This window comes from Aquarana catesbeiana, linkage group LG13 (assembly GCF_042186555.1).
Source record: "Aquarana catesbeiana isolate 2022-GZ linkage group LG13, ASM4218655v1, whole genome shotgun sequence".
Lineage (NCBI taxonomy): Eukaryota > Metazoa > Chordata > Amphibia > Anura > Ranidae > Aquarana > Aquarana catesbeiana.
This window is the reverse complement of record NC_133336.1, coordinates 149211399-149233158: the sequence shown is the minus strand read 5'-3', so window position 1 is coordinate 149233158 and position 21760 is coordinate 149211399. Positions and strand designations below refer to the sequence as shown.

Sequence of the window (21760 nt, the reverse complement as noted above, 5' to 3'; positions counted from 1 at the left end):
TATGAGAATACAGTATAAAAAAATTTTATATAAAATGTAGGCAGAGTAATATAAAGGTAAATTACCTGAGTTGGTACAATATTGACAGAAAGGTTTCACTGTATGTATATAGATATGCACTGTGCTAACTATATGCACCAATGGCAAGCAATCAACCAGTTAGGTACACTCTAAATTATACCAGCCACTTAGGTGCAACTCAAGTAATACAATAAGGCTGAAACATAGCATGTGCTACAGAAGGTATATCAAAGTGATGTATATTGATCCCATAAGTTTATATCTGCATCAACCACATCCATACATGTACATACATCAAGCTTGGAGTGTGAACCATATGGGTGCATTACAGTTCATATAGTGAGACCTGGACCCAGCATATCCTGCAGCAATTAAATCAAAGTGGAGTGCAATAGTCCCAAAAGCTTATATCTCCATCAGGTCAGGAACTCCCAGGGGTGACTTTAGTGCATAAAATGTTGCCAGGTGACTTTTGTGCTCCCCCTTCTGATTTCCTACTCACCGACTCCTGGTACCCCTGCAAGGGTAATGGGCCTGTAATGCTTTAAATGGAACTCACTGCTGAGGAGGAGTTGGTGAATACACCTATGAGTTTGCTGGAGGCTGCTAAAATAGTAGATAAGGACTGTTAAAACCCTGGGATAAAGACCCATCCATGAACTGGTATTGCAGCACCTCCACCAACCAGGATATATCTGAGGCATCCATTGCAAGCAACAGGGAGCAGTGAGTTCCATTTAAAGCATTACAGGCCCATTACCCCTGCAGGGGTACCAGGAGTCGGTGAGTAGGAAATCAGAAGGGGGAGCACAAAAGTCACCTGGCAACATTTTATGCACTAAAGTCACCCCTGGGAGTTCCTGACCTGATGGAGATATAAGCTTTTGGGACTATTGCACTCCACTTTGAGTGCTCTGCGTAAGGGAGGCAGCAACCTGTTCTCTTGCCACATAGGCCCATCCTAAAGCGCAGTTTTTTCTACATAGTACAGAAAACTTAATCAGGGACTCATCGTTGAAGACAACTTGATGGGGAGTAAACAACGCAGCAAAACATTGGTTGAAGTGGTTTACGAGGGGCCGAATTTTGTAGAGCCGATCAAATTCAGGGTCACCCAAAGGACGACAGAGTCCATTATTGTTGAAATGCATGAACTGCAAGATCTGCTCGTATCGTGTCCTGGTCACGGAGGCAGAGAACACGGGCATATGGTGAATTGGGTCAGTGGACCAATATGACCGCAACTCCCTCTTTTTGGTTATGCCCATGAGGAGGGAAAGGCCCAGGAAGGACTTAAATTGGGAAACCGTAATTGGTTTCCATTCTCTGGCAAGGGTCAGCTGGGGATTAGTGGCGATGAATTAACCAGCATATAAATTGCTTTGGTCCACAATAGATCTATAGAGATCTTCAGTGAAAAACAGCGAATAAAAATCAAGTGATGTAAAATCAACTGTTTCCACCTGAATTCCGAGTTGGCTAGTGAATGGGGGAAGTACGGGTGCTGCAGAAGTGGTGGGTTCCCAATTAGGATTGGCGAATGCAGCAGGAAGGGCACTATGGGCTCAGCGGGCCTGTCTTTGTCTTCTTCTTGGTGGCAGCAGGACACTACTCGTGCTTGCCACCTCGCCAGCTTGAACTGCACTTATGGGACTCGCCACATCACCAAGTGTTACTGCAGTGCTGGATGTATGACCAGGATGTACTAGGCCGCTGGTGCTTGCCAGTTCACCAGAAGGATGAGCGGATCTAGTACTGGCTCTCTGCTCCATACGAGGGACCTTCGGTTCTTGCACCTCAACGACCGCAGAAGAACGGGGTCTGGTACGCCTGACCTTGGCAGGGACCACAACTCCATCATCAGAGCTATCTGTCAGGGTGCCACTGCTGTCTACAAGTTCGTATTCTGAAACTGAATCTGACAGATGAGTGACTTCCTCTTCACTATCTGTCATGCTCAGAAACGTGTAGGCCTCTTCACTACTGTACCTTCGATTTGACATTTTGGTCTATAAAATTACTCCTGTCAGCGACTGATTCAAACGCTACCAAAACTGTTAGCATTCGCAGGGATCAGGCCTGACTCTGCGAACGCTGCAGTTATGTGTTTTGTAAGTGACAGTGATCGATTGATACTGCACTTGGGAGGGCTGGGCGGAGGGGAGGGGCTAAACGCAGGTGCTAGCAGGTATCTGGGCTGATCCCGCTAATACTGCGATTTTGGGAACCCTAAACTGCTGGGGACGCTAATATAGTTCTGATCAGATCAGATATTGATCCGTTCAGATACTATACTACTAAGGGAGGTCTATGGTGCGTGCATGCGTGTGTGTTAGTGCTACTGCCACTAATCTGACGCTGCCTGGGATGACGTAGACCCTATCTGACGCTAAAACCTAACTTTGATCACCCGCCGGGTGATCAGGGGGTTAAACCTTTATTGGGTAAAATAGGGCGGGTGCCCTGACGCTATAAAAAATAAACTAGCTAAACTGCGTCACCCATGACACTTATACAGTAATCACAGGTGACGGGGTAATCAAGGGGTTAAAACTTTATTGGGGGGGTCCCTAGACCTATCTGGGCCTAAGACTAATTACACTAATGCCCTGTACACACGGTCGGATTTTCCGATGGAAAATGTGTGATAGGACCTTGCTGTCGGAAATTCTGACCGTGTGTAGGCTCCATCACACATTTTCCATTGGATTTTCCGACACACAAAGTTTGAGAGCAGGATATAAAATTTTCCGACAACAAAATCCGTTGTCGGAAATTCCGATCATGTGTACACAAATCCGACGGACAAAGTGCCACGCATGCTCAGAATAACTAAAGAGATAAAAGCTATTGGCCACTGCCCCGTTTATAGTCCCGACATACGTGTTTTACGTCACCGCGTTTAGAACGATCGGATTTTCCAACAACTTTGTGCGACCGTGTGTATGCAAGACAAGTTTGAGCCAACATCCGTCGGAAAAAATCCTAGGATTTCATTGTCGGAATGTCCAAACAAAGTCCGACCTTGTGTACGGGGCATAACGCTGATTTTTGTCACAAATGACACCAGTACAGCGATAAAAAAAAAATCTGAAAGTACTGGGTGACACAGTGACAGGTGGTGAGGGGGTTGACTGGGGGGTGATCGGGGGGTGAATTGTATGCCTACGTGGCCTGGTGTCAGTGTAGTGTTGGTGCAACTCACTTTAGATATTATCTCTCCTCGGTCTGGAACGGAAAAGACCGACACGAGGAGAGATGACATCACTTCCTCTGTCAGTGTTTACAGTTACACAACAGGGGAAGGATCTCTTTCGCCAGGACCGATCACCAGGTCCAGGCCAGATTTCATTGGCCTGGGCCTGGAGATTGAGCGGTTCTGGATCGAATCCGATCATTGTGCCCCCTTGGCGGTCGCGCGCCCGACGTAACATAACGGCAATTTGCCTGCCCGTGCCATTCTGCCGCAATACACTGCGGTGGCTGATCAGAAACAGGTTAAACCCACTTCCTTTGACCAGTGAGTTAACTCTGTTTTTCCCTTAAAGGGACCACAGTCCAAACAGAGGGGAAATATAGCGTCCTTCCAGGACCCAGCCCTGGCGTCCTGTACAATATATATATATATATATATATATATATATATATATATACATATATATCATTGGATAACATTTACCTTTGTACTTTGGTTTTCTCAATAAAATAAAAAGGAACAGAGTATCCAAAATGGAATATTTTCTTGTGTAATGGAAGAGATTACATTTCATTTGACAATTTTAAGACTGTAAGACTTGTAGAACGCTAAATACTATTTAGAAGGGAGTTTGAGTGAGAGATACGAGCACATTTTGTATACACTACCATTAGAGACATAACAATATACAGTTTATATAGGTTTACCTGAATGACCCTAAAAGCGATGCCAAATCCTTCTTCTACATTTTTTCCCCCTAAAATGACCTAAGAAAAAACATAATATATGAGGGTAAACACAGTATAAATTTGGTAGGCATTTTGAATAGTTAAGAACACTTTCAATCATTACTTTTACTGATCATTTCACTTTTTACAAGAAGAAAGACAGAAAGAAAGACAGAAAGAAAGACAGAAAGAAAGAAAGAAAGAAAGAAAGAAAGAAAGGGAAAGATTGATTAATTAATAGGGAAGAGAACTTCCCTACTCTAAGAAGTCAGATCCATTACTACCAGACTAAATTACAATATTGTATAGGGAGTTTTATTTCTAGTCAACAGAATCAGAATATATAAAAATGTGTATAGCTATGGTTATGTATTATATTTTTGAAGGAAAATTAACATGGGAACAATCAAAAATCTTACTGTAACACAAAATAAAAAACTTACATACAGGTGTGCGTGTGTATATATATATATATATATATATACACACATATATATATATATAAGTTAAAGCATTTAAAAAGGATCTTGACACACAAGGTATCCATTAGTCAATACACCATTGTTTGAGCCATAACACACACACACTCCCACACAAGGGGGAGTGATGTCACCGAATTTATTGGACTAGATATTGTATTCCCTCATCACATATTAGAAAAGGGTAATGGGACTCAAAAAATGGAACAATGATGTAACAAAGGGTGGACCCAACCAATCATGAAGAACTGTTTAGGATGTCTCCAAAGTACAAGCAGACCTGAATACACTGTTTGATTGGGCAACTATGTGGCAAATGCAGTTTAAATGTTGACATATGTAAAGTTAAGCACTTGAGGGTTAAAAACATGCATGCATTATACATTCTAGAGCAGGTACAACTGTGGGAGAAAGGCAAACAAATGAATGTATAGATGCTAGAAGTTCAGAAGATCATGAAAGGAGAGCTGCCACTGCACTAGGATTCTACCATCTATACACTGGCATCTGCACACCTTCTTGGTGGCTGAATTGATCCCCCTGGATCTCCTGGACACACAGCGGCCACTTTTTAGCCCTGTGCTGAGACACTTGGCTTGGACTACCCACAGCTGCAGCAGCTTTTCCGGTGACCATCATCCACCGCTCTTTCATCTCAGGAATAGCTCTCCGATAAGCTGGTGTGCAGATAAAGTTTGAGTGCACTTTAAACTTTCACATTGCTCTTTTTATCAATTAAATTTGCCACACTATAAAGTCTATCACATGGGGGAGGCTGGATGTGGGGGCTGGTATCCAGATTCTGATAAGCCCCCTGGCCATAGGCCTCCACAACCACCGCCCAGGGTTGTCGGGAAAAGGGCCCTTGTCCCCATCAACACGGGAACAAGGTGCTTTGGGGTGAGGGGCGTAGAGCCCCCCCACCCAAACACCCACCCCTCCTATGTTGAGGGCATATGGCCTGGTATGGTCCAGGAGGGTGCGCTCGCTTGTCCCCCCCTTTCCTTACCACCTGTCAGGCTGCATGCTCGGATAAGGGTCTGGTATGGATTTTGGAGAGGAACCCACGCCGTTTTTTTTGGCGTGGGGTTTGCCTTCAAAATCCATCCAAGACTCAAAGGGCCTGGTAAGGTCGGATCAAAGTCAGATCCCGTTCATTGAAGTCTCATTAAAGTCGGACATGAAGTCGCAGGGCAAAGTTGGATCAGAAGTCCTATGACTTTCATGTTTGATCAGTGTGAACATAGCCTAATGCTGATCTTTTAACAGAGAGGTAATTTTGAGAAGTTGCTGCCTAAAGGGTGTGGTTCACAGTACACTGAATGAACAGTATTATGTGAATACTGCACTTGAAGATTTCATATTTGAACATTTTGGGATAATAAGTGGATTCTATGAACTTTGGATTATTTGATTTCATTTACGTTTTTGCATAATTATATTGCATGAGAACATGGGGTGGGAGATTAGAGGTTATATATTATAATGATATGAACTTTATTTTTCATGTAAATGAATAAGTTGCCACTTCATGATTGTTTTAATGTTTAAGATTATTTATGGCACAGCACTGCAATCAGTTCTAATCTATTTTAGGATTGTGTTATAGGTTAGGTTATTTTATTTGCAGCAGCAGTGGAATTGGGTTTCTATTTTGTGGATGCACTTTTTACTTTGCTGATCCCACAGTCACTTTATCCTGAGCGTGAAGTAGGGGAGATCCAACATCAATGTAATAAGCAATCAGAGTGTAAAAAAAAATCCCAGATCACCCCCCAGAGTAGTGCAGTAACAATATCTTAACAATATGTAAATATATATATATATATATATATATAACATACTGTCACCAGAGCATGTGCAGTGTCACTATGGTGACAGGTGACACGGTACCATTTTGGAGGTGATCATGTACACTGGCTGCCCACTCCAATATCAACATATGTCAGCGCTGCTAGCCATTCTCTCTGTTCACTGTCACAGCAGTATAATGTCACTAAACCACAGTATAATGTCACTAAACCAGTGCTATCAGTCAGTATCCCTAATCACTACTGCATAAGTCAGTGTCCCTAATCACCACAGTTCACTCACAGTGTCCCTAACCATGGCAACACCAGTCATATTTTCCCTGATCACTCCCCACCCACTCAGTGTCCCTAATCACCGCTAAACCAGTTATATTTTCCCTGATTACGCCACACCAGTCATACTGTTCCTAATCACCGTCACACCAGTTAGAGTGTCCCTGATCACTGCCACACCAAATACAGTGTCCCTGATCACTGCCACACCAGGTACAGTGTCCCTTGATCACCGCCACACCAGTGCAGTGTTGCCTTTGCCTGTTATCTGTACTAACCCTGGCCTGTTTATTGACCACATTTCTGCCTGCTGCCTGGACCAATCCTTTGCATGTTTGCTGACCATGTCACAGCCTGAACTGACCCATCTGCACATCCCACTGACTACATTCCTGCAAGACACCAGGCCAGTGGACATGGAATTCCTGGGGGCAGCCATGTACCAGTAGCCTAGGCTTGCTTGAATTACACTATATGAACTGAGACTGCTATAGGTGACGCTACATTAAGCTACATGCCCTGATCACTTGTATAGAGGTAACCATTACAGTACATTATTTGTGGCACAATTGAATGATTTTTGTGTGATACACAAGATACAATGTCCAGTTCATAACGAGTCCAGACAGTGAAAGTCTCATACATGTAGTATCACCATAATTAGGTGGGGTAGCAGAATGTGTTTTGGGGTGTAATTCTAAGTATAACTATGATGTGAGTTAGAAATATCTTTTTAATTGACAAATGTGTGTAAAAATTGCAGTGCCATCACCCACATACAGAAATAGAAGGGACAATGTAAATTAAACAGTGTATGTTTAGAATCACTTTTATTTATGCTCCTTAAAAGCCCAAAGGTGCTCCTTGGATTTTTCTATGCATCTAGGCTGTGAAAATGTCTCACACATATGGTATCCTCATACTTGGGAGGCATAGCAGAATGTGTTTTGGGTGCAATTCTATGTATGCCTGTGCTGTGTGTGAGAAATTACTTGTTAAAATTGCAACTTTGTGAAAAGAAAAAAATATTTTCTTTAATTTCTTCATTTTCCAAATAATTGTGACAAAAAAATACAACCTCAAAAAACTCACCATGCCTCTTACTAAATACCTTGGATGGTCTACTTTCCAAAAGGGAGCCATTTGGGAGGTATTTGCACTGTCCTGGCTATTTTGGGATCTCAAGGGATAAGATAGGCAGTCAGTACATCAGTACTGATTAATTTTCAAAATATATATACCACAGACTAAATATTAGACACTGATTTTGGTTAATTTTGCCAAAGAAATGTAGCAGAATACATTTTGGCCTACATTTATTAAAAAAAGATTATTTATGTGCAAAATTTGATAAACAGAAACTAACAAAAGTGTTTTCTTTTTAAAATTATTGCTATGTTTTTGTTAATATAGCAAAGAAAAAAAAACAGTGGTGATTAAAACCACCAAAAGAAAGCACTATCTGTCTCAAAAAAAAGGAAAAAATGTAATTTGTGTGCAGTGTTACTGAGTAATTAACAAAGTGTAATGCCCCGTACACACGGTCGGACTTTGTTCGGACATTCCGACAACAAAATCCTAGGATTTTTTCCGACGGATGTTGGCTCAAACTTGTCTTGCATACACACGGTCACACAAAGTTGTTGGAAAATCCGATCGTTCTAAACGCGGTGACGTAAAACACGTACGTCGGGACTATAAACGGGGCAGTGGCCAATAGCTTTCACCTCTTTATTTATTCTGAGCATGCGTGGCACTATGTCCGTCGGATTTGTGTACACGCGATCGGAATTTCCGACAACGGATTTTGTTGTCGGAAAATTTTATATCCTGCTCTCAAACTTTGTGTGTCGGAAAATCCGATGGAAAATGTGTGATGGAGCCCACACACGGTCGGAATTTCCGACAACAAGGTCCTATCACACATTTTCCGTCTGAAAATCCGACCGTGTGTACTGGGCATAACAGTGCTGAAATCTGAAAATTGAAATGGGCAGGAAGTTGGTGAAAGTGTCTGGTATTCAGGTGGTTAATATGTGAATAAAGGTTGTAAAACAATTTTTAGTCTATTTGTCCGTATGCACCATTAAAAGTCCACAGTGTACTCCCTTCAGGGATTTTTCTTTTAGGAATGGAAAAAAATTAAGTTGGGGCTCAGGGCAAGGCCAGATGTTTAAGTGCGGATGACCTTCAAGACGAAATAGCTGGGTTCCAGGTTGTGTAAGCTTCTTGAGGGGAGGGGATTAGGAATTGGTTGCCAATATCAAGACCTAGAGGCTTGGAGTGGACATTAATGGTACCATATGACAACTGAAGATGACAGTCTCAAATAATAGGATTTTTATAACAGCTTACCTGTAAAATCCTTTTCTTGGAGTACATCACGGGACACAGAGCAACAGTAATTGCTGTATGGGTTATATAGGTACCTTTAGGTGATGGACACTGGCACACCCTAGACAGGAAGTTTAGCTCCCTATATAACCCCTCCCCTTACTGGGAGTACCTCAGTTTTGTAGCAAAGCAATACACGTGTAATCAGAAAGAGGGGAGGGACCTATGTGTCCCGTGATGTACTCCAAAAAAAGGATTTTACAGGTAAGCTGTTATAAAAATTCTATTTTCTTTATCGTACATCACAGGACACAGAGCCACAGTAATTACTGTATGGGATGTCCCAGAGCAATGCTATCTAAGGGGAGGGAGACACAAACAAAAGTAGGGTGCAGTCAGACTTGAGGACCTATACTGCTGCCTGCAGCACACTGTGCCCAAAGGCAATATCCTCATGTCTTCTTACATCCACCTGATAGAATCTGGTGAATGTATGGACTGAAGACCAAGTTGCGGCCTTGCCGATTTGAGCCATGGAGGCTTGGTGATGCACTGCCCATGAAGCACTAACAGCCCTGGTGGAGTGCTCTTTGATTTGAAAAGGTGGAACTTTTCTCTTCAAACCATTAGCTTGAATAAATACTTGCCGAATCCACTTAGCAATAGTAGATTTTGAAGCTGCCTGTCCTTTCCTAGGACCTTCAGGCAACACAAAACATCTGTTTTCCGAATCTGAGCAGTCGCCTCCAAATAGATTTTGACTGCTCTCACTACATCTAGAGAATGTAGTGACTTTTCTTCTGTAGAACAGGGTTCTGAAAAAAATGAAGGTAGAACAATATCCTGGTTTAGATGAAAACCTGAAACCACCTTCGGCAAAAAACTAGGATGAGGACGCAATACTACTCTATCCTTGTGAATAATTAAATATGGCTGTTTACAAGAAAGAGCACCCAATTATGATACCCTTCTTGCAGAAGATATGACCACCAGAAAAACTGGCTTCCTTGTCAAAAGGACCAAGGGAATATGTCGTATCAGCTCAAAAGGCTGTTTCTGTTATGCCAACAAATTCAAGTCCCAACGGTTCAGGGGTGACCTAACCGGTGGATTAAGCCGCGTTACCCCTGTATAAAGCTACGGACCGAAGAAAGCGAAGCAAGTGGTTGTTGAAACAATACCGATAAGGCTCGAGACCTGGCCTTTGATAGTACTCAAGGCCAGATTCATCTCTAACCCCATTTGCAGAAATTCAAGGATTCTACCTATAACATATTTTCTAGGATACCAACCCCTGGATTCACACCAGGAAACATATGCCTTCCAGACTCTATAATAAATGACCCTGGAAGCTGGCTTCCTTGCATTAATCAATGTAGATATCACTGAGCCTGAAAGCCCACGATTCTTTAGAATGTGGGTTTCAATAGCCAAACCGTTAAATTTAGTGTTTGTAAGGTAGGATAGAACACTGGTCCCTGTGATAGCAGGTCTAGACATGGTGGTAGGGTCTATGGGGCCCATACCGCCATTTTTACAATCTCTGCATACCAAGATCTTCTGGGCCACGCTGGGGCCACATGTACTACCGACTTCCTTTCCTGCTTGATCCTGCTAAGAAGTTGGGGTAGCAGCAGAATAGGAGGGAATGCATAAATCAGTGAGAACTGATCCCACGGGGTCACAAACGCATCTGTTCCATATGCGAGTGGATCCCTTGTTCTTGATACAAAGTTATCGACTTTGTTGTTGAACCTGGACGCAAACAGATCTACGTCCATGATCCCCCATCTTTGGCATATATCCAGGAAGATGTCGGGTTGAAGAGACTATTCCCCCGCAAACAACTGCTGGTGACTTAAGTAGTCCGCCTGCCAATTCTCTACCCCTGGAATGAACATTGCCAAAATGCAGGGCACATGCTTTTTTGCCCAGGTTAGGATACGGTTTACCTCTCCCTGGTGCACCCTTGATGATTGATATAAGCCACTGCTGTGGCATTGTCGGATTGAATCCTGACAAGACAATTCCACAATCTGAATGTCCATGCCTTTAGGGCTAGGTACGCTGCCCGAATCTCTAGAATGTTGATGGGCAAGGTCCTTTCGGTTCTGGACCATTTCACTTGGACAGTCTTCTCTTCCTGGTAACTGGCAAGAAGGATTTCCCCTTCCGCAGATTCTCGGCTATCCTCCACCAACTGAGGCTCTGGTGCACTTTTGGAGACAAACGCATCGAAAAATCCAGCGCCTGGACCTTCTTGTTCCCGGCAGACAGGATACTGTTTTGCAGCAGTCTCGAATGAAACTGAGCATAGGGAACTGCTTTGAATGAAGCCACCATCTTTCCCAGCACCCTTCTTCGCCCTGACCACCTGAACCAGCTCCTTTATGGAGCTGATCTTTGCCTGGGGTAAAAACACCCTCTTCTGGGCTGTATCTACAACCAGACCCAAGTACACTAATTTTCTTACAGGCTTTAAAGAAGATTTCTCTAGGTTGAGGACCCAACCTAGGTATTCCAGGTAGTTGACTGTGGTGACCATGCTTTGGTCTAAGCGGGCTACCGACCGGTCTATCAAGAGCAGGTCGTCTAGGTATGCCATAATTGTTATACCTTGAGTACTTAATCTGGCCAGAGGAAGGGCCAGAAGTTTTGTAAACACCTGGGGTGCAGTAGCTAGACCGAAAGGCAGAGCTACAAACTGAAAATGAAGTTTTTCTACTTCGAAACGTAGATATTTCTGATGAGCGGGGAAAATAGGTACATGCAGGTATGCATCTTTAATGTCGATTGACGCCTCCTACAAGGAGAAGTTCTCCTCCTTGTAGGATGGAGACTACTGATCGGATTGATTCCATGCGAAAAGAGCGGATTTTCAGGAACCAGTTTAGATCTTTGAGATCTAGAATGGGTCTGACATCTCCATTTGGTTTTGGCACCGTGAAAAGGTTTGAATAAAACCCCAACCCCTGCTCTTCCATGGCGACCACCATGATCACTTTTTGCGACAAAAGTCAGTCTAACGCTGGAAGGAGAGACTTCTTTTTCTCTGGAACTTTGGGAACATTTGACATAAGGGAAATGAGGAGACGGGAATTCTCGGAACTCTAGTTTGTAACTTAGAGTTATTGTGGAGACCACCCATCTGTCTTGAAACTCCTCCTGCCAGACCCTTGAGAACTATAGCAGTCTTCCCCCCACTCAAGCAAGTGGGGGCGTCCCTTCATAAAGAGGCTTTTGCGTTCTGTCTTGTAGGTTTCCTCCCCCAGGACTTCTTTTGCCCCGTCGTGACTGTCTGAAGGCTGATGTCCCTGGCACTGGAGAAAGAGCCAGTTTAAATGAGGGACGTTTACTCCTTTTCTTAACTGGCAAAAGGGCACTTTTCCCACTTGATATCTTTTGGAAGTATTTGTCCAAATCATCCCCAAACAGCCTTTCACTACGGAAAGGAAACCCAGCCAAGAGCTTTTTGCATGGCGCTTCGGTTGACCAATTTTCCAACCATAAGATTCTATGCATATGCACCAACCAAAGTGTAAGGCGAGAGGTCTGAAGAATAGAATCTCTGATTGCGTCAATTGCAAAAGACAAAGCCCCTGGCAGCTTGGCTAAATCCTGCACCCGCTGTTCAGGGAAAACCTTGAGCACCTGTCTCAAGTGGTCTCTCAAGGATTGACATACCCCAATTGCCACCACTGCAGGTTGTGCTGCTGAACCTGCCAAAGAAAAAATGTTTTTTTAACAGGAATTCCAATTTTCTATCGGTTGGATCCCTAAGCATTTGAGCATTGTCAACAGGACAAGTCAAACTTTTATTCACAGAGGATATGGCAGTGTCAATTGCTGGTATACTCCACATCTTTGTAAACTTTTCCTCCATAGGATAAAGTGTTGAAAACTTTTTAGGAGGGAAAAAATGCTTATCTGGGTGATCCCACTCAGAATACATAAGCTTTTCCAGCAATGAATGAACAGGAAAGGCACGCAAAGCTTGAGGAGGCTTCGGTGAACCCAAACAAGAAGTGGGCTTTACAACGACTCAGTTAAGGGTAGCTTAAATGTGGAGCGAGCCATTTCAGTAAGAGATTGCACCAGCAATTTCTCAGCCTGTAAAGCTGAAGAAGGTCCTTCCCCTCTTGATCCCTCAGAAGAGGAGTCATCAGCCTCTTCGCAGTCCCCTGAGGGGCAATCATCTTCCCCCTCCCACTGTTCCTCTGTTTGAGGGTCCTGTGTAGTAGAAGGGGACCTAATGGATTTTCTTCCACTCTTTGAAGTTGCGATTAAAGCCGCTAATCTCCAATCCATTCATGGCTGAGGAGAAAACCTCCTCAGTAATATATACAGGGGCTGAAATGCCAGAAGCAGTTGCAACCCCTGACAACCCCGATGGCTCGCTCTGACCAGCCTCCCTAGGCCTTTCGGGGGGGTGGCGTTGCAGAGGAAGGGTCCTTAGAGCCTGAGGGAGATCCCTTTGAGCCCCTGTTTTTTGGGGTATTTGTACCCCCCCTCTGCCCATAGTGCAAAGCACAAATGCAGAGGTACTACTAGAAAATGCACCCACTGCTGAGCAAATAAGTTCAACAACTGCTGCTGCTATCAAGGCTCAGGCTGATGCTTAAGTAAACATGCCCTGGGAATGCCTGTGTCACCAGCACTCACATGCCCCCCTCTGTTCTGTGTCCCTCCATCAGCTGAATGTACCTGCAAAAGGTGTATTTATAGCCTACACAGTCCCTGCGTTGTGAACGTTGAAGCACGCTGATGCTGCGCTAAGCCCCGCCCCCTCCCTCTGACTTCCCACTGCACCCCCCTCACTCTTTTAAAAAAAAGACTGCTTTCCCACGTGAGCAGGGCCCTGATCAGACCAGATCGGCATGTAGGGGGGCTGGGGTGGAGAAGAGCTGCTGGAAGAAAACCGTCGTGCTATGGTGGGAGCGGCGCGGCATACCGCCGACTGGTCCGCATTCCTTCGGCCTCCTGGAGTGAAAGAAATACCTCAGTCCAGGTGGGGGATATCTAAAAGAAAAGCCCCCTTCCAACATTTTACCTGAGGCTTGGGACTGGAGGAAGCGTTATAGGCAAAACCTTGTTTCTTTCGACACCAGGCCCGGGTACCATTCAATTCGGCCCGGAAAAGACACTTTGAGTGGATCCGGTTGCATAGCTTGCCCCAGCAAAGGAATATTCCAGTGGAGCTCAGCCCAGCACATCTTTAATCGTGACCAACAACTAAGACACTGGCGAAAAAACTGAGGTACTCCCAGTAAGGGGAGGGGTTATATAGGGAGCTAAACTACCTGTCTAGGGTGTGCCAGTGTCCATCACCTAAAGGTGCCTATATAATCAATACAGTAATTACTGTGGTTCTGTGTTATGTAGGAAAGAAAAAAAGTTTTATAGATTTTATTACAAAAATATATATAAAAATACAAATATGATTAAAACCAACAATAATAAATCAACAGACATTAACTCTACAGTCACACTATTGTGACATCTGAAACAGTACTACCATCTGTGTATAGATTGCGCTACACATTTCATGGATGAGGTCTACCGCTTCTTCAGGAGCTTTATAGTACATAAACACCCTCTCCCTTTCCCCTTCCCCCACTCCCTCTCCCTCCCCCCTTTCCCCATTCATTTGCTCACTATTGTTTTATCTACGTTGTATACTCAGCATTTTACCACTGTGTTAATTTATTATGGATCTTCTTAATGATGTGGAGATCCATAGGTACAATGTGCTGGAGGAATTCTACACCTTATCAACTCCCACCATGTTCTCTAATGATATCAAACTAACTGGTACCACCAGATATACCTTGTGCGGCAAATTTAAACATGCCAATCAGCAATGGTGGGATAGATTCTTTCTGGGAAAATACATTTCCACCAGGGTCTCACCCCGAGGTTTAAGAATTATTAAAGATTGCCCATTTCTTAATGCTGCCAGCAAAAAGGAATGGGAAAACATTTCCGAGTTTTGCACCTCAAAGTGGATGGAAATCCTGATTGAGCATAGACTGCATCTTTTCGAGAAACTCAAATCAGAAGCTCATACCATAGCCAAAGAGATCACGGACCATCAAGTCACCGCACCACTCTCCTGGCTTGGTATTTTACACAAAAATACTAAATCAGATGAAGATTTTCTGGTTAAAACTAAATTAGGCAAATTCAATAGAGATCTGGATGATTTTAATCTGGGTATTCAATTGGAAACAAAAATCCACCACTGACCACAGACACTCCTTCCCTCCCCCTTCCCTTCCTCCCTCTGCACTTCCCCACACCACTCGTCCACAGCCCCATCCTCCACCACCCTCCCATCCATAATATCCTTCTCCCCTCATGGGGATCCCCATTACTAAAACCTTTTCCCAGCGGCCCACATCCTGTACTAATACACACATAGGACCTAAACCCCCCTCCAATAAAACCAACAATTTATTAGCTGATCTTAATAAATTTTACAATAGACCCTCCTACAGGAAAAAAAAGGTACCAACCCCGCCACTAATACTAACACATCTATTCCCCACCAGACTCATGGCCCCTCATCTAAAGTCATACCCTCAACCAAACCTGATGAAGTTGCTGACCTACCTAACCAAAATTCCCTCAGTAATACTACAGATGAATTTATGGAGACTCAATCTGAAAATATTGCAGATCTTCCCTCTGGTATCTACCCTCCAAGATCCAGCAAGAGAGACCATTTAGACCCTCTTGTTCTGGGGTTACCTTCCCCTCCTATCCCATCCACATCCACACTTCCAGTTCCATGTTCCTCCTTGCCCTTCGATCCCTCTTTTTTAGTGCACAGTCCTCCTCGAGCCAACCGGAGAAAAAGAAAACTTACCGGAGAGGCTGTAGAGGAGGACGAGGCAACAAATCTAGAGATAAACACACCAAAACTCAGCAAACTATGAAGATCTTCAATCTATCCTCCCTCGAACTCTCCACTGCCGATATAAGCTTACTTAATAGGGGACTCAATTTTGCCCCAATAAATAAGCCCAACCCTTTCCTTCTATTCAAGGACCTGAATAGATACATCCGCAATCTCACTTTAAAAAGGTTCTTTCACGCCAAACAGAGCAAACCCACTGTGAATGACGCAGCCCCATCTACCCCCCCCCCCCTTGTCCTCCAATCATTCTGAATACGATGGTGATCTAATAGACGTTCTAGAATCCCTTACTGAGAATGAGGATACACTTAGCCTCTTCACTCAGCATTTGGCCACTTCACCACCCATCATACATTCATCATTCAAACCCAAGTCAGTTTTTTATCCTGCACAGTCCAAGGGCCCCTACCTGGAAAGCTTTTATAGGGTTGTGTATGCAGACTTCCTTAAGCTCTGCCAGTCATCTTCCTCTATACCTCCCCATGTACACAATCTTTCTGTTATTGAAACTCGAGCCCTAGAATCCCTCATCCAAACCACTGACGTTATTATCAAAACTGCTGACAAAGGGGGTGGTATAGTCGTACAAGATAAAGCCGACTATATGAAAGAAGCCCACAGACTCCTCTCAGATCAAACCACCTACCATAAGCTTCGTAAAGATCCTACCAGTGATTTCTCTACTGAGGCCCACTGTCTCATTCAGTCAGCTTTTGATAAAGGAGTGATCAACAAAATGGAAGCCTCTTTTTTTCGGAAAAACTTTTATCAGGTTTCCTACTTTTATCACCTGCCGAAAGTACACAAAAGTCTTACATCCCCCCTGGCAGACCCATTGTGGCTGCCATGGACAGCGTCACCACTGGGTTTAGTCAATACATTGACCTATTTCTACAACCCATAGTTCAACAGTTGCCCTCATACATTAAAGATGGCACTCACCTCTTAGAACTTTTAGCTCCCTACAGATGGGAGCCCACATACACGTGGCTCTCCCTTGACATCGCCTCCCTTTATACCTCCATCCCCCACCATTTTGGCCTAATGGCCCTAGAATTTTTTCTTGCCCAGGAACCCCTCATTAATCCCAGACAAGTTGTCTTCATTTTGGAGGCCACAAAATTCTGTCTAACCCACAATTATTTTTGTTTTGATGATGAATTTTTTCTACAGATTTAAGTGACTGCTATGGGAGTCAATTTTGCTCCATCCTATGCAAACCTAGCCATGGGGTATTGGGAAAAAAACTTCATTTGGCACAACAACCCCTACTCATCCAATCTCGTTTTTTTTTTACGTTATATCGATGATATAATAATCATCTGGGATGTTCCCCCCAACCTCATTGCTCTTTTTGTTGATCATTGCAACCACAACCCGTACGGACTAACATTCACCCATGTCTCAGACCCAACCAACCTGGCCTTCCTCGATTTGGAATTAGGCCACATAGGTGAGAATATAATAGCAAAAAACTACACTAAACCTACGGCAGGTAACTCCTTTTTACAATATACCAGCTGCCATTATCCAAAATGGATCAAGAATATACCTAAATGACAATTTTGTCGCCTAAGAAACAACTGCACTTTGGATAGCGACTATGTCTCATCTAGTATTTCACTCAAACAAAAATTTGCTGACAAAGAATACCCCAAAGAGCTGGTAGATGAAGCATGTGCTACGTATGCAAAAGGAAAACCCTCCAAACTAGAAAAAGACAAAATAGATCATTCTACTAGATTCATCACCACTTTCCACTTCCAATTTTAAAAAATGGAGAACATTCTGAACAAACATTGGGATATCTTGTTACAAGATCCCCTCCTAAAAACTACCCTCCCCCCAGTACCAAGAGTTACATACCGAAACGCTCCCAACCTAAAAAGCAAAATTGCCCCCAGCAAAATTAAAACAACTAATACATCTACCAACCCCACAGTTCTCATACCTTTAGTTGGTATGTACCAGTGCAAAAAAATCTGATGCAAAACCTGCTCTTTCATTGAACATGGTCAAAAATCATTTCTCTCTAAAGGTAAAACCTACATGTTAGATCAATTTTACAATTGCTCTTCTGACTTTGTAGTATATGGCCTCACATGCCCTTGCAGCCTAATTTATGTTGGTCGAACGATCTGCCCCCTTAGACAACGCTTCGGCCAACACCGCAGGTTGATTGAGGGTGGCAAGGACATGCACAGGGTTCCCCGACATTTCGCTGAGCACCATAAAAAATCCACCATTGGTCTAAAAGTTTGGGTGATTGAGCAAATTTCCAAATCACTCACTGCAGCTGAGCGTTTTAAAAAACTGTGCGCGAGAGAGACATTCTGGATCTACACTCTAGATGTCCTCTCGCCCGGTGGTTTAAACGAGGCTATTGAAATCGCCACGGTGTTATAACTTGTTACCGTACTATAGTTATCTATTATTAGCCTGGATGTTTACACTGATCTCTTATTCACCCATTCTCTGCCATTTTTTCACTACAGGTATCTTTTTTCACATATTGTGTTTTAATATATGGAGAGAGCTGATTCTGTCCCTTCCGGTAAGTATTGGCTTGCCCCCATCACCCCCCTCCCCCCCTTTCCCTCCCTATCCCCCCCTTCCTTTCCCCTCCCCCCACCCTTCTTTTTTCTTTCTCCCACTTCCCCCCCTTTTTTTTCCCTCCCCCCACATACCGCTCTCCCTCTTCCCCCCTCCCCCATTCCCCTCCCAACCCCTCCCCCCCCCCCCCATTCTCCCCTCCCTTTTCTCCCCTCCCATCATACAGTGACTATCACCTATATATACTGTCTCATATATATTTGTTATATATATATTCCCTTACATTCCCCACTATGCTCCATGTAAAATATATTGTGTAATATATTATATAATAATATATTCACCACCCCCCCTTCCCCGTTTTTAAACATTAATATACAGATTCTCTAACCCCATCCGTCATCTTGCTACCATTTCTCATTTAATTAATGTACCCCATACATATTTATACCCTACTCCCTTTATTATTATTTCTTTATTTCTTTTAATTTTTTTATTTTTTTTATTATTTTTATATTTTATTATTTTTTGACTAGTGGTCCATGTATTCATTGGATAATAATATTTATTATAAATGTCAATTATCTCCCTATTTTAATTTATTTTATTAATCTGCATTTTACTTATTTAAATGCTTATTTATTTCTCATGCATTTTTTTCCATCAAGTATTTCTTTGCCATGTTTATCTCATTGTTTCCTGATATGCTGATTATCCTCCAGCCCCTTTGTGCCTACAATGTGTTAAACCTAGTGTGTATTTATCTGGCCCCTCCCCCTGTTGAGACTATAACACTTTGCCTAGACCCACACACCCCATGCTTGACAAAGGAGTGCTGCTATGCCTACCATCCATAGCCTGTATATTCGGAAACGCGTCGCACATTGGTGACATCGCGGCTCCGCGCCACGCTTTGCTGTGCATGCCAAGCCTCTTTCTGGTTTCCTCTCCACGGCCGTGCTACCAGAGGAGACTGACAACATCACGGCACTGTTTGTGACAGGACCCGGTGTCGTCCTTCCCCCTCCACTGGAACCCACACATGCCTGGATGCTTCTACATACCATCACATCTCAGTTCTGTGTGCCAAGGAGAAGAACCGCTGTGCCCCACCACCTCACATCATCCTATGTGGATTCGCCAGCCGTTTGTGGACATGCTGAAGCTTGCAGTCCCTCTAATCTCCTCTCATCTAGAGACATGCCTGAATGCAGATATGCTATCTTCCATGTGAATGGATATTATTTTTTATAATAAATGTTTATGGATACATACTCAGAGGCGCCCCATTTTCCTTGTTTTTTCTCAGCCTGTTTGGACCTTGCTTCTGGTCCCATCGGTGGCAGCCCTGACAGACCAGTCTCTATATATATATAATCATTATAGTTTCGGACCCCCCTGGACTATCAAGGTATACTTTATAAAGGTACTGTTGCACTGCGCCTGTTTTACTTGTAAATTATACACATACACGAGGCTTTATAGAGCAATTATCATATACATCTTCAGTTGTCATACGGTACCATTAAAGTCCACTCCTAGCCTCCCCTTCCTATATTTCTCTTCATAAGTTTGGGATAAAGGTACCATATTGTAATAATTACCCCAATGTGGCACTCCCTTTAAATAGCAAGAACTAGGCAGAGTGGAGATGACCATAGACCTTATTCCTGAATAAGCAATCCCCTGAAGCTGTGAAAGGAATGTGAAAAAGATGAGTTGGGCCTCAGGACAAGGCCTGAGAGTTAAGCCAGAGAGGTCATATCATGACAAAACAAGATAGTTGGGTTCCAAGTTATGTAAGTTTCTCGAGTGGAGGGGGATTAGGAATCAGTCATCAAAAAAAATGAACTACCCTGTGGTGTTCAGGAGACTTCATATAAAGGAAAAATACTTGTTTTATACATAGTAATAGATAATTCCTAAAAAAAAAGAGGTCTCAGTAAAAAAATGTTTTGAAGAATCAGACAGACTCTCAGATTGTTGTGCTGAAGAGGGTGTCTAAAGAATGTCAATACATAGAAAATAATATGTCAGGAAGAAAAGCCTCTCTAAAGCATGTAAGAACAGACTTTAGGGGTATGGAAGAAGCAACTGTTTTTGGATGACAGAATTCAAGTGTTTGGAGGCCTATAGCCACAGATTCTGAGGAATCCCACTGGTTACTCCAAGGGTTGAGAAACAAATCCCAGTATAGTCCCATTCATAGAGAATGGAAGTGAAATCATAATAATCTCAATAAATGTCAATGGAAGTAACTATTCAAGTTAGCAAGAGAAGGTTTACAGGGATAAGTGAACAGGAATGCAAAGTCCTTCTGCGGAAGGGAAATATTTGGGGTAGTCTATCTCATTAGAAAGTTCATGAATTTCTCTGGCCTAGTTATCCATAGTTTGGGCAATTGCTAAAGTGACAGCGACCAGCTGTAGGGCCGGTCCTGCCAGCACAAAGGAGGTTTAGAAGAATCTCCAAGTGCCTATCCACTTTAGAAGAGTGTATATCCTCAATAGGGATGATAGTGTCAGCACTAAAGGCTAAGTTCACCTTTTGGAGGAGGTTACACCCATATTTAGGGTGTAACATGCTCCAGCAGTCCCACCCTTCCCCCAGTGTGCAGGAGCTCCTCTCTCCGCACCCACTGTCAATTGTCAAAAATGTCAGGAGCAGGAATCTGTGAATGACAAAACTACAAGTCTCATCTGCCACCGCAGCAGATGACTCATAGTTCTCAATGAACTGCGAGGGCGCTTTTGTAGTTTATTCAAAAGCCGTGTAGCTTTCAGACAGCCCATACAGAGGTACAGGGCTTGTCTGCAGGAGCCTGACATTGCACCCTTGATTCATGGATTGCAGGTGCAATGCTCTGCAGGGTCCTACTAGAAACAATAATAAATACACATTTTGTTCTTAAAAATATGTGCATTTATTATTTTTTCTCAAAAGGTGAACTTATCCTTTAAGTGCAAGAATGGCTGGGTCCACTTTGGGGATAGACCATTTTTTGGTAAATTCTAAGCCCATAGGATACAAAGCTTTGAAATTATCAGGATGGGGAGATATGCTCTCTGATACTAGCTGATCATTTTCTAAGCCCCAACTTTCCTGATCCCAAGTGGGATTTTCAAGTATGTGGGGGCTGTGCATCGCTATGTGTATCCATACAGAGACTAGGACGCACGGCCTTAACGTATCCATAGTAACCTGCATATGGTGAGAGGGTAAGGAAGTATCTTCCTTAAACAGTGAAGGACAGAAATATCAAGGTGCCTCAGCTCAAAAATCCACATTCCCCTTGGTTTCTGTTGCAGCTAGTGCATCAGGCCATTCTATTATTTGGGCAAGAATTATGATCAGGGGGTGCCGAGTCAGACCAGTGATTGCAGTTGATAGCCCCCTTGGATTTCAGAAGGTAACTTCTGAAATAGATCAGACACATTGGCTGTAAA

General features: G+C 43.3%; 1 protein-coding gene across 1 annotated transcript in view; it reads right to left on the bottom strand.

Moving 5' to 3' along the window:
- ZFYVE26 (zinc finger FYVE-type containing 26) overlaps positions 1-21760 on the bottom strand; it is a gene marked incomplete in the record, with an annotated part of 1901467 nt that overhangs the window by 229348 nt on the left and 1650359 nt on the right. The window contains 1 exon segment of the mRNA XM_073610828.1: positions 3925-3984. Coding sequence (XP_073466929.1) covers positions 3925-3984 — 60 coding nt within the window.